Source organism: Erinaceus europaeus, chromosome 10, assembly GCF_950295315.1.
Source record: "Erinaceus europaeus chromosome 10, mEriEur2.1, whole genome shotgun sequence".
NCBI classification, from domain to species: Eukaryota; Metazoa; Chordata; class Mammalia; order Eulipotyphla; family Erinaceidae; genus Erinaceus; species Erinaceus europaeus.
The window spans coordinates 31,732,574-31,748,098 of NC_080171.1; the positions used below are offsets into that span (position 1 = coordinate 31,732,574).

General features: G+C 39.4%; 1 protein-coding gene across 2 annotated transcripts in view; it reads left to right on the forward strand.

The window, feature by feature from the left end:
- UBQLN1 (ubiquilin 1) overlaps positions 1 to 15,063 on the forward strand; it is a 41,525-nt gene extending 26,462 nt beyond the window's left edge. Inside the window, exons 5-8 of one of the 2 annotated variants that reach the window (XM_060199508.1) lie at positions 8,477 to 8,635; positions 9,688 to 9,904; positions 11,400 to 11,548; positions 14,909 to 15,055. In XM_060199508.1, the coding sequence (XP_060055491.1) occupies positions 8,477 to 8,635; positions 9,688 to 9,904; positions 11,400 to 11,548; positions 14,909 to 15,013 (630 nt within the window). In that variant the 3' untranslated portion in view covers positions 15,014 to 15,055. Of the gene's footprint in view, positions 1 to 8,476; positions 8,636 to 9,687; positions 9,905 to 11,399; positions 11,549 to 14,908 lie in introns of both variants that reach the window. The other variant, XM_060199509.1, reaches the window with a different exon arrangement.
- The last annotated feature ends 462 nt before the right edge of the window (positions 15,064 to 15,525 follow it).

The following is a 15,525-nucleotide window of genomic DNA, read 5'->3' on the forward strand; positions in this document are numbered from 1 at the left end:
TTCCATTTTGGAAAAATCTAGTAGGTCTATTTTAGGTGTATTCCAAAGGGCCCATGACTTTATTAATTTTTGCCTGAGCCTGCATCTGATAGTCATGTGGACCCAGGTTATTGTCTGGGAGATGATGGCATGGCTGGAAAAAGGGCTAGAAAGCTGGATCAGGGAAGAGAGTAGCTCCCAAATAATGGGAAAGGTGTATAAATACTGTTGACTGAATTCTTGATTTTATATGCTTAAAACACTTGTCCTATATGACTAAGCTAAAAACAAATATCAATTTTTGTTCAGAAGAACTCATTTTGTCTTTAATGCTTTGTTTAATTTTAATGAGAGAGAAATACAGAGATAAAGAGCAGAGCACTATCTCTGGCTTATGGTAGCGCTGGGGATTGAACCTGGGATCTCAGAGCCTCCAGCATGAAAATCTTTTGTATAAACATTAACATTGTCTCCCCAACCCCTGATTTACTTTCTTTTTATGAGAACTACTCAGCAGTTTTGTTATACGCACCACATTGTTGTTAGCTAACAATCACCATGATGATGTGCATGGCATCCCCACTACTTGGAAGTCGTCATATATTGTTGGAAGTTTGTACTTTTAAAAAATTTTTTTATTAGTGGTTTAATAGTCATTCACAAGATCGTGGGATAAGGGGTACAATTCCATAAAATTGCCATCACCAGAGTTTGTATCCAATCCCCTCCATTGGAAGGTTCCCTACTTATCCCTCTGGGAGTATGGACCAAAGATCTTTATGGGGAGTAGAAGGTGGAAGGTCTGGCTTCTGTAATTGCTTCTCTGCTGGACATGGACAGATGGGGTTCCAGGACACATTAGTGAGGTTTTTTGCCTAGGGAAGTCAGGTTGGCGTTATGGTAACACCCGTAACTTGTTGGCATTGAACCATTCTGCTTTATCCTTTTATGCACCCTTTTGCCAATTGATAGATGAGTGATAATATTATACTGTGATTCATTTGTCCCTTCCTCTGTAGTTTCTTTCCTACTGGCCTGGGAACCCTGCACTGCACATCTCTGGTTTATGGTGGTGGCAAGGGTTGAACCTAGGACCTGAGTCTCAAGCATAAAATTCTTTTTAAAAAATGTATTTATTTTATTGATTTAATAATCATAAGACCATAGGATAAGAGCGGTATAATTCCCACCACCAGAATTCTGTATCCCAATCCCTCCATTAGAAGCTTTCCAATTCTTTATCCCTCTGTGAGCATGGACTCAGGATCATTAAGAGGTGCTGAAGGTGAAAGGTCTTACTTTTGTAATTGCTTCTCTGCTGGACATGGGCGTGGGCAGGTTGATCCACTCCTGTTTCTATCTTTCCCTAATGGGACAGGGTTCTGGAGAGGTTAGGTCAGGTAGCATCTGCAGTTTGATGGCTGAACAGCATTAAGATGTAATGCAGAACAAATTGTTTAATAATCAGGAATCTAAAGGTAAGACTGTAGCAGATGAGACCTGGGTTCTCCATTTTGGAAAAACCTAGTACATCTATTTTAGGTATAATCTAAGGGGCACATGACTTTACTAACTTTTGCCTGAGCCTAGCGGCTAACATGCAGTGGGTTAAAGGTATTGCCTAAGGAAATGGTATGACTGATCTAAGGCTCATATCTATTCATCTTTAGCACAGGAGCCTGTGTAACCTCTGAGTCCTTGTCAGTCTGAGCTTACCTTCCATGGTCATAGCTAGGGATCTATTAGAGGTCTAGGCTCATCATATCTATATGGGAATCCCATGATGCCCTGTCTGGGGCCCTGGATGATGGGGTGGCCTGGTAGTGACCAAAAGAGCCATCATCAGAGTATGCCGGTCTCTTGTCCTTACTTTGTGGACAAGGTTAGCTTTGGAAAGCATAAAATTCTCCCGCTCTCTTTTTAAATTTTTATTTATAAACTGGAAATATTGACAAGACTATAAGGGGTACATTTCCACACAGTTCCCACCCCCAGAACTCCATATCCAATCCCTTCTTTGATAGATTCCTTATTCTTTGACATTCTTTTTTTTAAATATTTATTCCCTTTTGTTGCCCTTGTTGTTTTATTATAGTAGTTATTATTGTTATTGATGTCATCATCGTTGGATAGGACAGAGAGAAATGGAGAGAGGAAGAGAAGACAGAGAGGGGGAAGACACTTGCAGACCTGCTTCACTGCCTGTGAAGCGACGCCCCTGCAGGTGGGGAGCCGGGGGCTTGAACTAGGATCCTTATGTCGGTCCTTACTCTTTGCGCCATATGTGCTTAAACCGCTGCGCCATTGCCTGACTCCCAGCTTCCCTATTCTTTATCCCTCTGGGAGTATGGGTCCAGGATCATTACAGGGTGCAGAAGGTGGAATGTTTGGCTTCTGTAATGGCTTCCCTGCAGATGATCATGGACGTTAGCAAGTTGATCCATGCTCGCAGCCAGTATCCTCTGGAACCAGAATAATGAATCTGAAGGGTTAACATTCCACACCTGACGTCCCTGGACACCAGTCCGAAGTGTAACACGCCAAGGTGGTACTGATTGCATCAATTAGGTTGGGATCAGCAGATGCAGCATCAATTGGTATAAATTGCAAGAAGCATGCAGGAAAGTGAACCCCATTTTAGAGATTCCAGGCCTAGGAGAAATACGGGCTTTATAGAGAAAGGGGAAGGTTCCTGCTGTCTTAGGGTCTAAGAAGGCAATAGATAGTTATTGCTATAACCAAATTATTTGGCAATTGGGTTAACTTTGAAATTCCCTTTGTTAGCATTTGCTGTATCATACAAGACCTCACCATAATTTATGTCCTTTTATGCTATTTACATATAGCTGTATCTTATAAAGGAACACCAGCAGTTATTTCTGTTCTCCCTGGCATAAGCTTTTAGATTTAATATTTCAAAGAACATGGCGTTATTAGAAATGTTTTAACAGGGAGTCAGGCGATAGCACAGCGGGTTAAGCACATGCGGTGCTAAGTGCAAGGACCAGTGTAAGGATCCCAGTTCAAGTCCCCGGCTCCCCACCTGCAGGGGAGTCGCTACATTGGTGGTGAAGCAAGTCTGCAGGTGTCTGTCTTTCTCTCCCCTTCTCTGTCTTCCTCTTCTCTCTCCATTTTTCTCTGACCTATCCAACAATGTCAATATCCATCAATATCAACAACAATAATAACTACAGCAATAAAACAAGGAATAAATAAATATTTTTTTAAAAAGAAATGTATTAACAATTTGAGCCCACTGTTAAGATTCAGTCTGATTACCAATTTGAAGCTTTGTTGTTTTTCTTTAAGTTTTATTTATTTTTAGATTTTCTTTTTTAAAATTATTTAATTATATTTATTTTTTTATTTACTGGATAGAGACAGCCAGGAATCAACAGGGAAGGGGGTGATAGAGGAGAGACAGAGAGACACCTGCAATACTGCTCAGTCTCGAACTGGGTCCTTGTGCACTGTAACATGTGTGCTCAACCAGGTGTGTCACCATCTGGCCCCACCAGTTTGAAGTTTTAAATGCTTAAAGTGAAGGAACATATACTCAGAGCTATGTTCTATGCATCAAAAAGTTAGAGGCATTCAATCCATTCCCTCCCCATATTGATTAAATAGTGATTTATGAGACTATAAGTTAATAGAAGACTATTATGAGACTATAAGTTAATATATTAACACCATTCCCACCACCAAAGGTCTGTGTCCCCCTCCGCCCCCTTGAAGCAGAACATCTACCCTAACCTTCCACCCAGAGACTTACTTTGGTGTCCTACTCCAAAGAAAGCATAAAATTCTTTTGCATAACTACTATGCTAGCTTCCTCCCCCAGTTTGTACCTTTGATTTCCTTTGTTCATGTCTGCTACCCCTAATTCTGGTGACCACCAGCCTCTTTGCTATGTGAGCTTAAACTACTTGCCTTTCTCTGGCTTGCTTTACTTAGCATCATGCTCTTGAAGTTCATACACATTGTTATGAATGACAGGGTTTCCTTTTTTTTTTTTTTTTTGGCCTCCAGAGTTATTGCTGGGGCTCAGTGCCTGCACTACGAATCCACTGCTTCTGGAGGCCATTTTCCCCCACTTTGTTGTCCTTATTGTTGCCCTTGTTATTATTGTTGTCATTGCTATTGTTGTTGTTTTTGGATAGGACAGAGAGAAATTGAGAGGGGAGGGGAGACAGAGGGGAAGAGAAAGATAGATATCTGCAGACCTGCTTCACGGCCTGTGAAGCAACCCCGCTCCATGTGAGAAGCCAGGGATTCGAACTGTAATTCTTCTGCCAGGGGTTTCCATTTTAATGGCTGTAAACTATTCCACATATGTGTGAGTGTATATATCCCTTCATACTGTGGTGGGCTCTTAAGATGTCTTCATATTTTAGCTGTTATAAATAATGGTGCAGTGTGTATACACGGGAGTGCATATGCCATTTCAGGTTTATTGTTTTCTTTGGCTAGATATCCAGAAATTGAATTACTTGTCATCTTTTTCTTTTTGGAGGAGCCTCTGCTAATAGAGATTTTCCCATATGTTATTTAGTGACAACATCAATTTACATTGCAGTAAATCAAAATAGTTTTGATTTTCATGCTCTTCGTGACTAGTGATGTTGGATGCCTTTTCATCTACCTGTTGGTCACTCTGTTTTCTTGGAAAAATGACTCTAGATAGTCTGCTTATTTTATTTTATTTTATTTTATTTTCCACTTACTGCTCCAGACTTACTTTCAGATGGAAAGCCCATACCAGCATTGAAACTCCTACCAGTGTAGTGAGAGCCAGGCTCATACCTGGTCATACCCATGACAAGGGAAGCAAGCATACTATTCAAGTGAGCTATCTTGCTTTGATGTCAGATTTTTTTTTTAAAAAAAGATTGATTTGTTGTTTAATTTTAGGGAATAAACCACAAAGCTATGCTCATTTCTCATATGTGGTGGTGCCTGGAACCTTTGGGCCTTCAGACATACAAAATCCTCTGTTCATCGCATTGAGCTACCTTGCCCTTGATGTCAGACTTTTTTTTTGATTTATTTCTTTATTGGGGAATTAATGCTTAACATTCAACAGTAAATACAATAGTTTGTACATGCATAACATTCCCCAGTTTCCCATTTAACAATACAATCCCCACTATGTCATCTATCATCCTTCATGGACCTGTATTCTCCCTACCCACCCACCCCAGAGTCTTTCACTTTGGTGCAATACGCCAATTCCATTTCAGGTTCTACTTGAGTTTTCGTTTCTGATTGTTTTTCAACTTCTGCCTGAGAGTGAGATCACCCCATATTCATCCTTCTGTTTCTGATTTATTTCACTCAACATGATTTTTTCAAGGCCCATCCAAGATCGGCTGAAAACGGTGAAGTCACCATTTTTTACAGCTGAGTAGTATTCCATTGTGTATATATACCACAACTTGCTCAGCCACTCATCTGTTGTTGGACACCTGGGTTGCTTCCAGGTTTTGGCTATTACAAATTGTGCTGCCAAGAACATATGTGTACACAGGTCTTTTTGGATGGATGTGTTGGGTTCCTTAGGATATATCCCCAGGAGAGAAATTGCAGGGTCATAGGGTAGGTCCATTTCTAGCCTTCTGAGAGTTCTCCAGACTGTTCTCCACAGAGGCTGGACCAATTTACATTCCCACCAGCAGTGTAGGAGGGTTCCTTTGACCCCACACCCTCTCCAACATTTGTTGCTGTTACCTTTTCTGATGTATGACATTCTCACAGGAGTGAAGTGGTATCTTGTTGTTGTCTTTATTTGCATTTCTCTGACAGTCAGAGACTTAGAGCATTTTTTCATGTGTTTCTCGCCTTTTGGATCTCTTCTGTGGTGAATATTCTGTCCATGTCCTCCCCCCATTTTTGGATGGGGTTATTTGTTGTCTTGTTGTTGAGTTTGGCAAGCTCTTTATATATGTTGGTTATTAAACTCTTATCTGATGTATGGCATGTAAAGATCTTCTCCCATTCTGTGAGGGGTCTCTTGGTTTGGGTAGTGGTTTCTTTTGCTGTGAAGAAGCTTTTTAATTTGATGTAGTCCCATAGGTTTATACATGCCTTAGTCTTCTTTGTAATTGGATTCGTTTAATTGAAAATGTCTTTAAAATTTATGCGGAAAAGAGTTCTGCCAATATTTTCCTCTAAGTATCTGATAGTTTGTGGTCTAACATCCAAGTCCTTGATTCACTTGGAATTTACTTTTGCATTTGGTGAAATATAGTGATTCAGTTTCATTCTTCTGCATGTTTCAACCCATTTTTTTCCAACACCATTTGTTGAAGAGACTCTGCTTTCCCCATTTAATAGTCTGAGCCCCTTTGTCAAAGATTAGATGTCCATAGGTGTGGGGACTCACTCCTGGGCTCTCAATTCTATTCAACTGGTCAGTGTGTCTCTTCATGTTCCAGTACCAAGCAGTTTTGATGACAATAGCCCTATAATACAATTTGAGATCTGGGAGTGTGATGCCTCCGATTCTGTTCTTTTTTCTCAAGATTGTTCTGGCAATTCTAGGTCTTTTCTGGTTCCAGATAAACATTTGTAGCATTTGTTCTATTCTCCTAAAAAATGTGCTTGGGATCTTGATAGGGATAGCATTAAATTTGTATATGGCTCTTGGTAGTATATTCATTTTGATGATGTTAATTCTTCCAACCCATGAACATGGAATATCTTTCCACTTCTTTGTGTCTTTTTCAATTTATTTGAGTTGTGACTCATAGTTTTCAGTATACAAGTCTTTCACTTCTTTGGTTAGATTTAGTCCTAGATATTTTATTGTTTTTGTTGCTATAGTAAAAGGAATTGATTTCTGGATTTCAAGTTCTTCTAACTTAGTGTTTGCATAGAGGAATGCCACTGACTTTTGAATGTTAATTTTATAGCCTGGCACCTTATTGTATTTCCTGATGATTTCCAAAAGCTTCTTGCTGGATTCCTTAGGTTTTTCCATGTATACTATCATGTCATCTGCAAATAAGGAGAGTTTGACTTCTTCTCTTCCAATCTGTATGCCTTTAATTCCTTGCTCCTGCCTGATTGCTATGGCAAGAACTTCCAACACTATGTTCAATAGTAATGGTGATAGTGGGCAGCCCTGTCTAGTACCTGATCTGAGGGGAAATGCTTCCAGTTTTTCACCATTGAGTATGATGATGGCAATAGGTTTGCTATATATAGACTCCACTATCTTCAGGAATTTTCCATCTATTCCCATTTTTTGTAGTGTTTTGATCATAAAAGGGTGTGGGATTTTGTCAAAGGCTTTCTCTGCATCTATTGATATGACCATGTGGTTTTTGGTCTTGCTTTTGCTGATTTGGTGGATCACATTGATTGATTTACGTATATTAAACCAACCTTGAATGCCTGGGATAAACCCCACTTGGTCATGATGAACAATCTTTTTAATATACTGCTGTATCCGGTTGGCTAGAATTTTGTTCAGTATTTTCGCATCTATGTTCATCAGAGATATTGGTCTGTTTTCTTTTTCGGTTGTGTCCCTGTCTGCTTTTGGTATCAGGGTGATGTTGGCTTCATAGAAGCTGGCAGGGAGTATTCCAGTGTCTTCACTCTTCTGGAAGACTTTTAAAAGTAGAGGTATTAGTTCTTCTTTGAAGGTTTTGTAGAATTCATTTGTAAAACCATCTGGTCCAGGACTTTTATTTTTGGGGAGATTTTTGATAACTGTTTCAATTTCATTAGCTGTGATGGGCCTGTTCATGTTATCCACTTCCTCTTGACTTAGTTTTGGAAGTTGGTAGGTATTTAGGATATCGTCCATTTCTTCCAGGTTCTCTAGCTTGGTGGCATATAGTTGTTCATAGAAGCCTCTCATGATATGTTGAATTTCTGCAGTGTCTGTTGTGATATCTCCTCTTTCATTTACTATCCTATTTATTTGGGTCTTCTCCCTTTTTTGGTTTGTGAGTCTGGCTAAAGGTTTGTCGATTTTGTTCACTCTTTCAGAGAATAACATTTACTTTTGTTGATCTTTTGTATGGTTTTCTTATTCTCAATGTTATTTGTTTCTGCCCTAACTTTAGTTATTTCTGTCCTCTGGTTGCTTTAGGGTTGATGTCAGACTTTTAAAACCACACTAACAAAGAATATTAAGTGGATGTATTTGTGTGTGTTTTTTAAATTCTGCTCCATGATTTATGTCTTTTTATGCCAATACCATAGTGTTTTGATTACTGTCATGCTGTATAATTTGAAGTCAGGCTATCTAATGCCTCCAGCTTTGTATTTTAAAGGTGTTTGTAAATAGTTACTTTGCAGATTTAAGAAACATAATGTTCAGTTCAGAAGATAGGCATGCAGTCATGTCATAGTGCTTTTTTAAAAAAATGTTATTTGAACATTAGTTTGCTTTTTAACTTGATATCCACAGGGTTTGTTTAAATCTTGAATACTGCTAATCCATGTACATTTGTAAATTCCTCCACCACCTCCCATCTTTTTTTAGACGTTGGAACTTGCTAGGAATCCGGCAATGATGCAGGAAATGATGAGAAACCAGGACCGAGCCTTAAGCAACCTAGAAAGTATCCCAGGGGGGTACAATGCTTTACGGCGGATGTACACAGATATTCAGGAGCCAATGCTTAGTGCTGCACAAGAACAGGTGAGAATGTTTGACTCAAGCCAAAGGGATACTTTTATGTAAGGTTTTTTTTTTTTTTTTCCTTTGATAGGGCAGAGAGAATTGAGAGACAAGGGGAATGTAGAAAGGGAGAAAAACTAAGATAGGCATCCATAGATCTGCTTTCACCACTTGTGAGGTGTCCTTCCTACAGGTGGGGAGTGGGGACTTGAACCCAGGTCCTTATGCATCATAGCATGTGCATTCAACCAGGTACACCACCACCCAGTTTTTCCACAAGGGATTTTTCAGTAGATAAGGTTCTTTTTAGGGTGGAGGTAGAAAGCATAATGGTTTTACAAACAGACTCTTGTGAGAGCCTGAGGCTCTGAAGTCCCAGGTTCAGTCCTCTGCACCTCCATATACCAGAGCTGAGCTGTGCTCTCGTAACACAGAGAGAAGTTTCTTCTTCTTTTTTAAATATTTATTTATTCCCTTTTGATGCCCTTGTTATATTGTTGTAGCTATTGATGTCATCTTTGTTAGGTAGGCCAGAGAGAAATGGAGAGAAGAGAGGAAGACAGAGAAGGGGAGAGAAAAACACCTGCAGCCCTGCTTCGCCGCTTGTGAAGCAACTCCCCTGCAGGTGGGGAGCCGGGGGATTGTACCAGGATCTTTACTCCAGTCCTTGAGCTTCGCGCCATGTGCACTTAACCCGCTGTGCTACCACCCCACTCCTGAGAAGGTTATTTTTTATACCTATTACTTAAAAGCTTATCTGTGGGGAGTCGGGCAGTAGCACAGTGGGTTAAGCTCAGGTGGCGCAAGACAGAAGGACCGGCATAAGGATCCCGGTTCGAGCCCCGGCTCCCCACCTGCAGGGGAGTTGCTTCACAAGTGGTGAAGCAGGTCTGCAAGTGTCTTATCTTTCTCTCCCCATCTGTCCTCCCCTCCTTTCTCCATTTCTTTCTGTCCTATTAACAACTACGACATCAATAACAACAATAATAACAATAATAAAACGAGGGCAACAAAAGGGAATAAATATTTTTTTTAAAAAAAAGCTTATCTGTGGTTTTGGTCTTTTATTACAGTTTGGTGGCAATCCGTTTGCTTCATTAGTGAGCAATACATCTTCAGGTGAAGGCAGTCAGCCTTCCCGTACAGAAAATCGAGACCCATTACCCAATCCATGGGCTCCACAGACTACTCAGAACTCAACAGCTTCCACTGGTACTACCGGCACTGGTGGAAATGTTGCCAGTGGCAATGCTGGACAGACTTCTACTGTACCAACCTTGGGGACTGGAGGTAAGTCTATAACACTTTTTGATGAATACTTCCCCATGCAGGGATTCCTATGTGGTGGTTGGGAGCTGATTCCTGTCTCATCACACATGATAAAGTGTACATTTTAGGCCACAAAATTTGAAGATCACAGGAATATTTTTTGTTCTCAATCAAGCAAATGGGTAGCTCTGCTGGAGCCATCTGAGAAAATTAAGCCACAGTTTCACAGGCATGGTCTGGACCAGATATATGGCCTCCACATGTGCTGTCAGTAATTCCATCCGATTGTGAGAACTACAGCAGAAATAATATATATTTATATATTAAAGAAACTCTTCAGTTAAAAATATATAAAATGGGGGCTGGGCGATAGCACAGTGGGTTACATGCACATGGACAGCGAGTTAAGTGCACATAGACCACAAGGAACAGTGTAAGGATCCGTGTTCGAGCCCCCAGTTCCCCACCTGCAGAGGTATCACTTCACAGTCGGTGAAGCAGGCCTGCAGGTGTCTGTCTCCCCTTTCTCTCTCTTCCCCATCTCTCTCAATTTCTCTCTGTCCTATCCAACAACAAAATAGGAAAAATGGCCCCCAGGAGCAGTGGATTCATAGTGCAGGCACCAAGTCCCACCGATAACCCTGGAGGCAAAGAAAAGAAGAGGAAGAAGAAGAAAAAAATATATATATATATATATATAAAATTTTTATTAGGTGATCTGTTTCTTTCTTGGCTCTCCAAATTCTGGATTTCTTTTTATTTTCAAAACATTTATTTTAATGAAAAAATTGTACATAAAGAGACAGACACACCAACACACTGCTCAGCTCTGGCTTATGGTGATACTGGGGGTTGAACCTGGAACCTTAGAGCCTCAGACAAAAATCTTTTACATAGCTATTATGCTGTCTCCCTGGCCCACTTTTGGATTTCTTAAGAATATTTTTATATAAGTTACGCATTATTTAAACAGTCATAGGTTACAATAAAGTCATAAGGGAGTCTGGCGGTAGCGCAAAGCACAAGGACCGGTATAAGGATCCCGGTTCAAGCCCCTGGCTCCCCACCTGCAGGGGATTCGCTTCACAAGTGGTGAAGCAGGTCTGCAGGTGTCTGTCTTTCCCCCTCTGTGTCTTCCCCTCCTCCATTTCTCTCTGTCCTATCCAACAATGACGACTACAATAAAACAACAAGGGCAACAAAAAGAAAATGAATAAATAGTTTTTAAAAATTAAAAAAAGGAAATGTACAAAATTATCTACAAAATATTTTTTAAATATATCATAATTAGTGGTTAAGGACAACTTGCACTTTAAGACTTTGCTACACAGAAATGAATTTTGTTTAATTATACTTTGATCTATCTCAAAGATAAATCTAAAAAAGTTCTTTCTTAGTTCAGCTGATGAGTAAGATGCTCACCTGGCATTGCTAAAATGTACTGACATTATATTCAAAAGCTTCACTTTTGTTCATATCTTTTTCTTGATACAATGTCTTTATTTTTTTTATTAAGTTGCAGCTAGTATGTTCAACACACCAGGAATGCAGAGCTTGTTGCAGCAAATAACTGAAAACCCACAACTTATGCAAAACATGTTGTCTGCTCCTTACATGAGAAGCATGATGCAATCACTAAGCCAGAACCCTGACCTTGCTGCACAGGTGAGTGCATAGTAATGTTAAGAAGAACTGTGTAGTATGAACTAAATACGCAGTCAGGTCATAGTGATTTTTTTCTTTTTTTTGGCACATCTGTGTGTAAACTTAACACACTAGAAAAAATAAGTAGCCTTTATTTCCAACTTTTGAAACATTAAAATTTCATTGCAATAAATTAATATTTTTAAAATTATCTTTATTTATTGGATAGAGACAGCCAGGAATCAAGAGGGAAGGGGCAAAGCTTTTCCAGTGCAGGTGGGGACCGGGGACTTGAACCCTAAATTAATTTTTCATTTATGATTAAAAACAGCCTCACCTCTATCATTCACTCTGAAGGAACTGCAGGCTTATAGAAGGTATTCATTAAAAGCAGAGGAATAGGGCACTGCTTTGTCACTTCTGAAACCTGAGGTTCTAGACTGTCCCCACTGCATTGAAGGAATCTTTGGCTCTGTGGTGTGTGTTTCTTGTCTTCCTCTGCTTCATTGTATTCCCTCCTCTCCCCCCCCCCCCATCCACACACACAAAAACACAAAAGACAGAGTGCATACTTGTAGAACTCTGTACTCAAATCTTTTCACAGCACACCCTTCCCCTAAAGTTAGTATGATGGTCATTTACTACTCATTTTCTATTTTGTTTCTTGCTTTTTAAATTTATTTAGGACAGAGAGAAAGTGAGAGGGAAGAGGAGGGGATAGAGAGCAAGAAAAGCATCTGCAGCACCACTTCACCTGAAGTGAAGCTTTCTCCTTGCTCGTGGGAGACTGAGGCCTTAAATCCAGGTCCTTGTGTATGGATGTACACTCAATCAGTATACTCAAACATGTACACTCAATCATGTACCTAACTGAGATGTAGGATCACACTGGAAGCTTTAAGAATGTAAAAAAAAAAAAAAAAAAAAAAAACTTGCCCTATACTGAGAGATATGATAAAATTGCATTGGCTTTGTTTATTTTTTTTTTTTTTTAATTCTGTAGGTAATCCAAATAGACCCTTAGATTGCCTTGCAGAATGTAAAATAAAAAGCCTAAATGTCTGGAACTATGTTAATTCAGATACAGCATCTATCTGAATTATAACCCTCTTCTCCATCTACAGTTGGGGGAAGCTTCATAAGTGATGAAGCAGTACTGCAGGTGTCTTCCTTCCACCCACCTTCACTCCCTGTCTCCACCTCTCTTTCTAATTTTTCTCTCTGTCAGAGAGAGAGAGAGAGAGAAGGAAAATCAGAGCACAACAGTTTGCAAATGTGCACCTCAATTTAAAGCTTTCACTTTAATAAGCAAAAGTCTAGACTTTGTTATCTTTTAATTGTGAACAGTATAGAAGTGTTTACAGTAATCAATCTGGTTACCATCAGTTAAAGTTTTGTAATTTCTTTATCTTGATGTTGATTTTTTAATTATTCAAAAAGGTGAATGTAAAGCCATTATCAATTGTTATATAATAATGCTGATCAAATGAGGTAAGATAGCAATCAAATGACAAAGATAATGTGATGATTAATGTGCTCATAAAAAGTATTTTCTAGGGGGTCGGGCGGTGGCACAGTGGGTTAAGCGCATGTGGCACAAGTTAAGTGCACATGGCGCGAAGCTCAAGGACTGGAGTAAAGATCCTGGTACAATCCCCCGGCTCCCCACCTGCAGGGGAGTCACTTCACAGGCGGTGAAGCAGGTCTGCAGGTGTCTTTCTCTCCCCTTCTCTGTCTTCCCCATCTCTCTCCATTTCTCTCTGTCCTATCCAACAACGAATTGTGTCAACAAGGGCATTAATAATAACCACAACGAAGCTACAACAAGGGCAACAAAAGGGGGGGGAAATGTCCTCCAGGAGCGGTGGATTCATGGTGCAGGCACCAAGCCCAGCAATAACCCTGGAGGAGGAAAAAAAAAAAGAAGAAGAAAAAAAAAATTTCTAAAGACAATGTAGTAGGTTTGTTGTTGTCAAGCAGATATTTATTTACTGTGAATTCTTTGGCCACTTTGGAATAATAATGATGATAATAATAATAATTTTATGGAACGATCCTGAAATTCATTAAGTTTTAACTTCTTCCTGCTTTAGTTTTTTTGTTGAAATTAACAAAATGTCTGTACTAGTTAAACTAAAGGAGGGAAGAAGGAATGTTTTACTTCCAGTCTCACATTCTTGAAATATGCTCAACTACTTCAGGACATGGTAAATAGGTTATTGAGAAATCATGTTAGTTGACCAAACTCTATTTTGGGAAACTGATTGAAAAATGACTTTTTTTTTTTTTTTTTGAAGCTACAAGAATCTACTTGCTTTGGTTATGCTGGTTTTGTATTGTTATGTTACTTTTAGCTGTCTAACATGTTAATATTGACCCCAACTTTCTAATTCTTTCCCCCCCCCGGGGTTATTGCTAGGACTCAGTGCTGCAAATCCACTGCTCTTGGAGGCTGTTCCCCCCCATTTTTGTTGCCCCTTGTTATTATTGTTATTGATTTCACTGTTATTGGATAGGACAGAGGGGGAGAGAAAGACGCCTACAGACCTACTTCACCTCCTGTGAAGTGACCCCCGTGTAGGTGGGGACCTGGAGGCTTGAACCAGGATCCTTACGCCAGTCCTTGCGCTTTGCGCCACCTGAGCTTAACCCACTGTGCCACTGCCCGACCCCCGACTTTCTAATTCTTAACGACTATTTGAAGGTTAGGAGATGGGTGGTTTTCTTGTCTAAGGTGGTTGTGAGGAGAAATCTAGATTCTAATCTTGTTCTCAAATGTATTTACAGCTTTCAGGTTTTTAAATTGCTATAATTTCTGAGAACAGAGATGTTAGGGCTAGTTCTGAGCTAATTTAGACCTAGCAGCTCCAGTTCTGTGGAAAGCTGGGTGCTCTTATGCAGTGTTATTTTTCTGGACCTAATAGTATCTGTTTCTCAATAGGCTGGTTGATAATGGTAGTTTCAAATTTGGATTTTTTTTCCTGTTATTGAAACTTGTATGTGGAGGTGTGTGAGCAAACCAAGTATAATTTCATGTAATGGTATTCAGCTAAGGTAGCAGGAAATGTACCATGAATTCCTTTTTTTAATAGCAAACATTCCCTTTTGTTCAAGGAAAAAGCTAAGAAAATAACTGCTTTTATTATTATTTATTTGGAAACTACATGCTATTATAATAAATACCATTATCATTGAAAAAAGATTCCTCACCTTCATCCCAAATCCTGTGGCGTGTCCCCAAGCAAAAGCTTTTTGTTCATGAACTACCTTCCTTGCTTTTAAGTGCTAATTTAGGCATTTGAGGGAAGATAGACTATTAAACAAGGTGCATTTCATGTTTCAAATACTTCCAGTTAAAACTGTTGAACACTTGCCCCATAGATGATGCTGAATAACCCCCTATTTGCTGGAAATCCTCAGCTTCAAGAACAAATGAGACAACAGCTCCCAACTTTCCTCCAACAAGTGAGTAAGAAAAGACTCTAGTTGTCTTCAGTAATGATTTGCTTGGAAAAACTTAATGATAAACATCATCCTTACTCTTCTGGCTAATAGCACACTGTACAGTCGAGTCTGACAATGCTGTCAATCCACAGAGAATTCAGCTTGATCTGAGTAAATTGAGGAAAAGGGACCGTTTTGTTTTTGCTTTTGAGGATTTAGGATTGTGAGTGCTTTGTAAACCATAAAACTTTCCTTTAATTTTACTAACTGGTGTGTTTTGCTTTGTATGGTTTAACTAATTTCAAGTAACAGGAAAGAGCTACTATATCCTGTTTAACAGATTTTATTACCTTGTAATTTTTTAATTTTTTTCAGATTGATAAGATGCCTGTTCTCCACAGTGTATATCTCATTTCCACAAACGTGGAGTTAGCCAGATTAAAGTTCTCATTGTTGACATGGAAGGTTTTATTATTAAAACTTACTTGGTATTTATTATTGAAAAAGGTAAATGAGAAGTAAGTTTTTGTTTTGAAACTTGTCCAAGGGCTTTT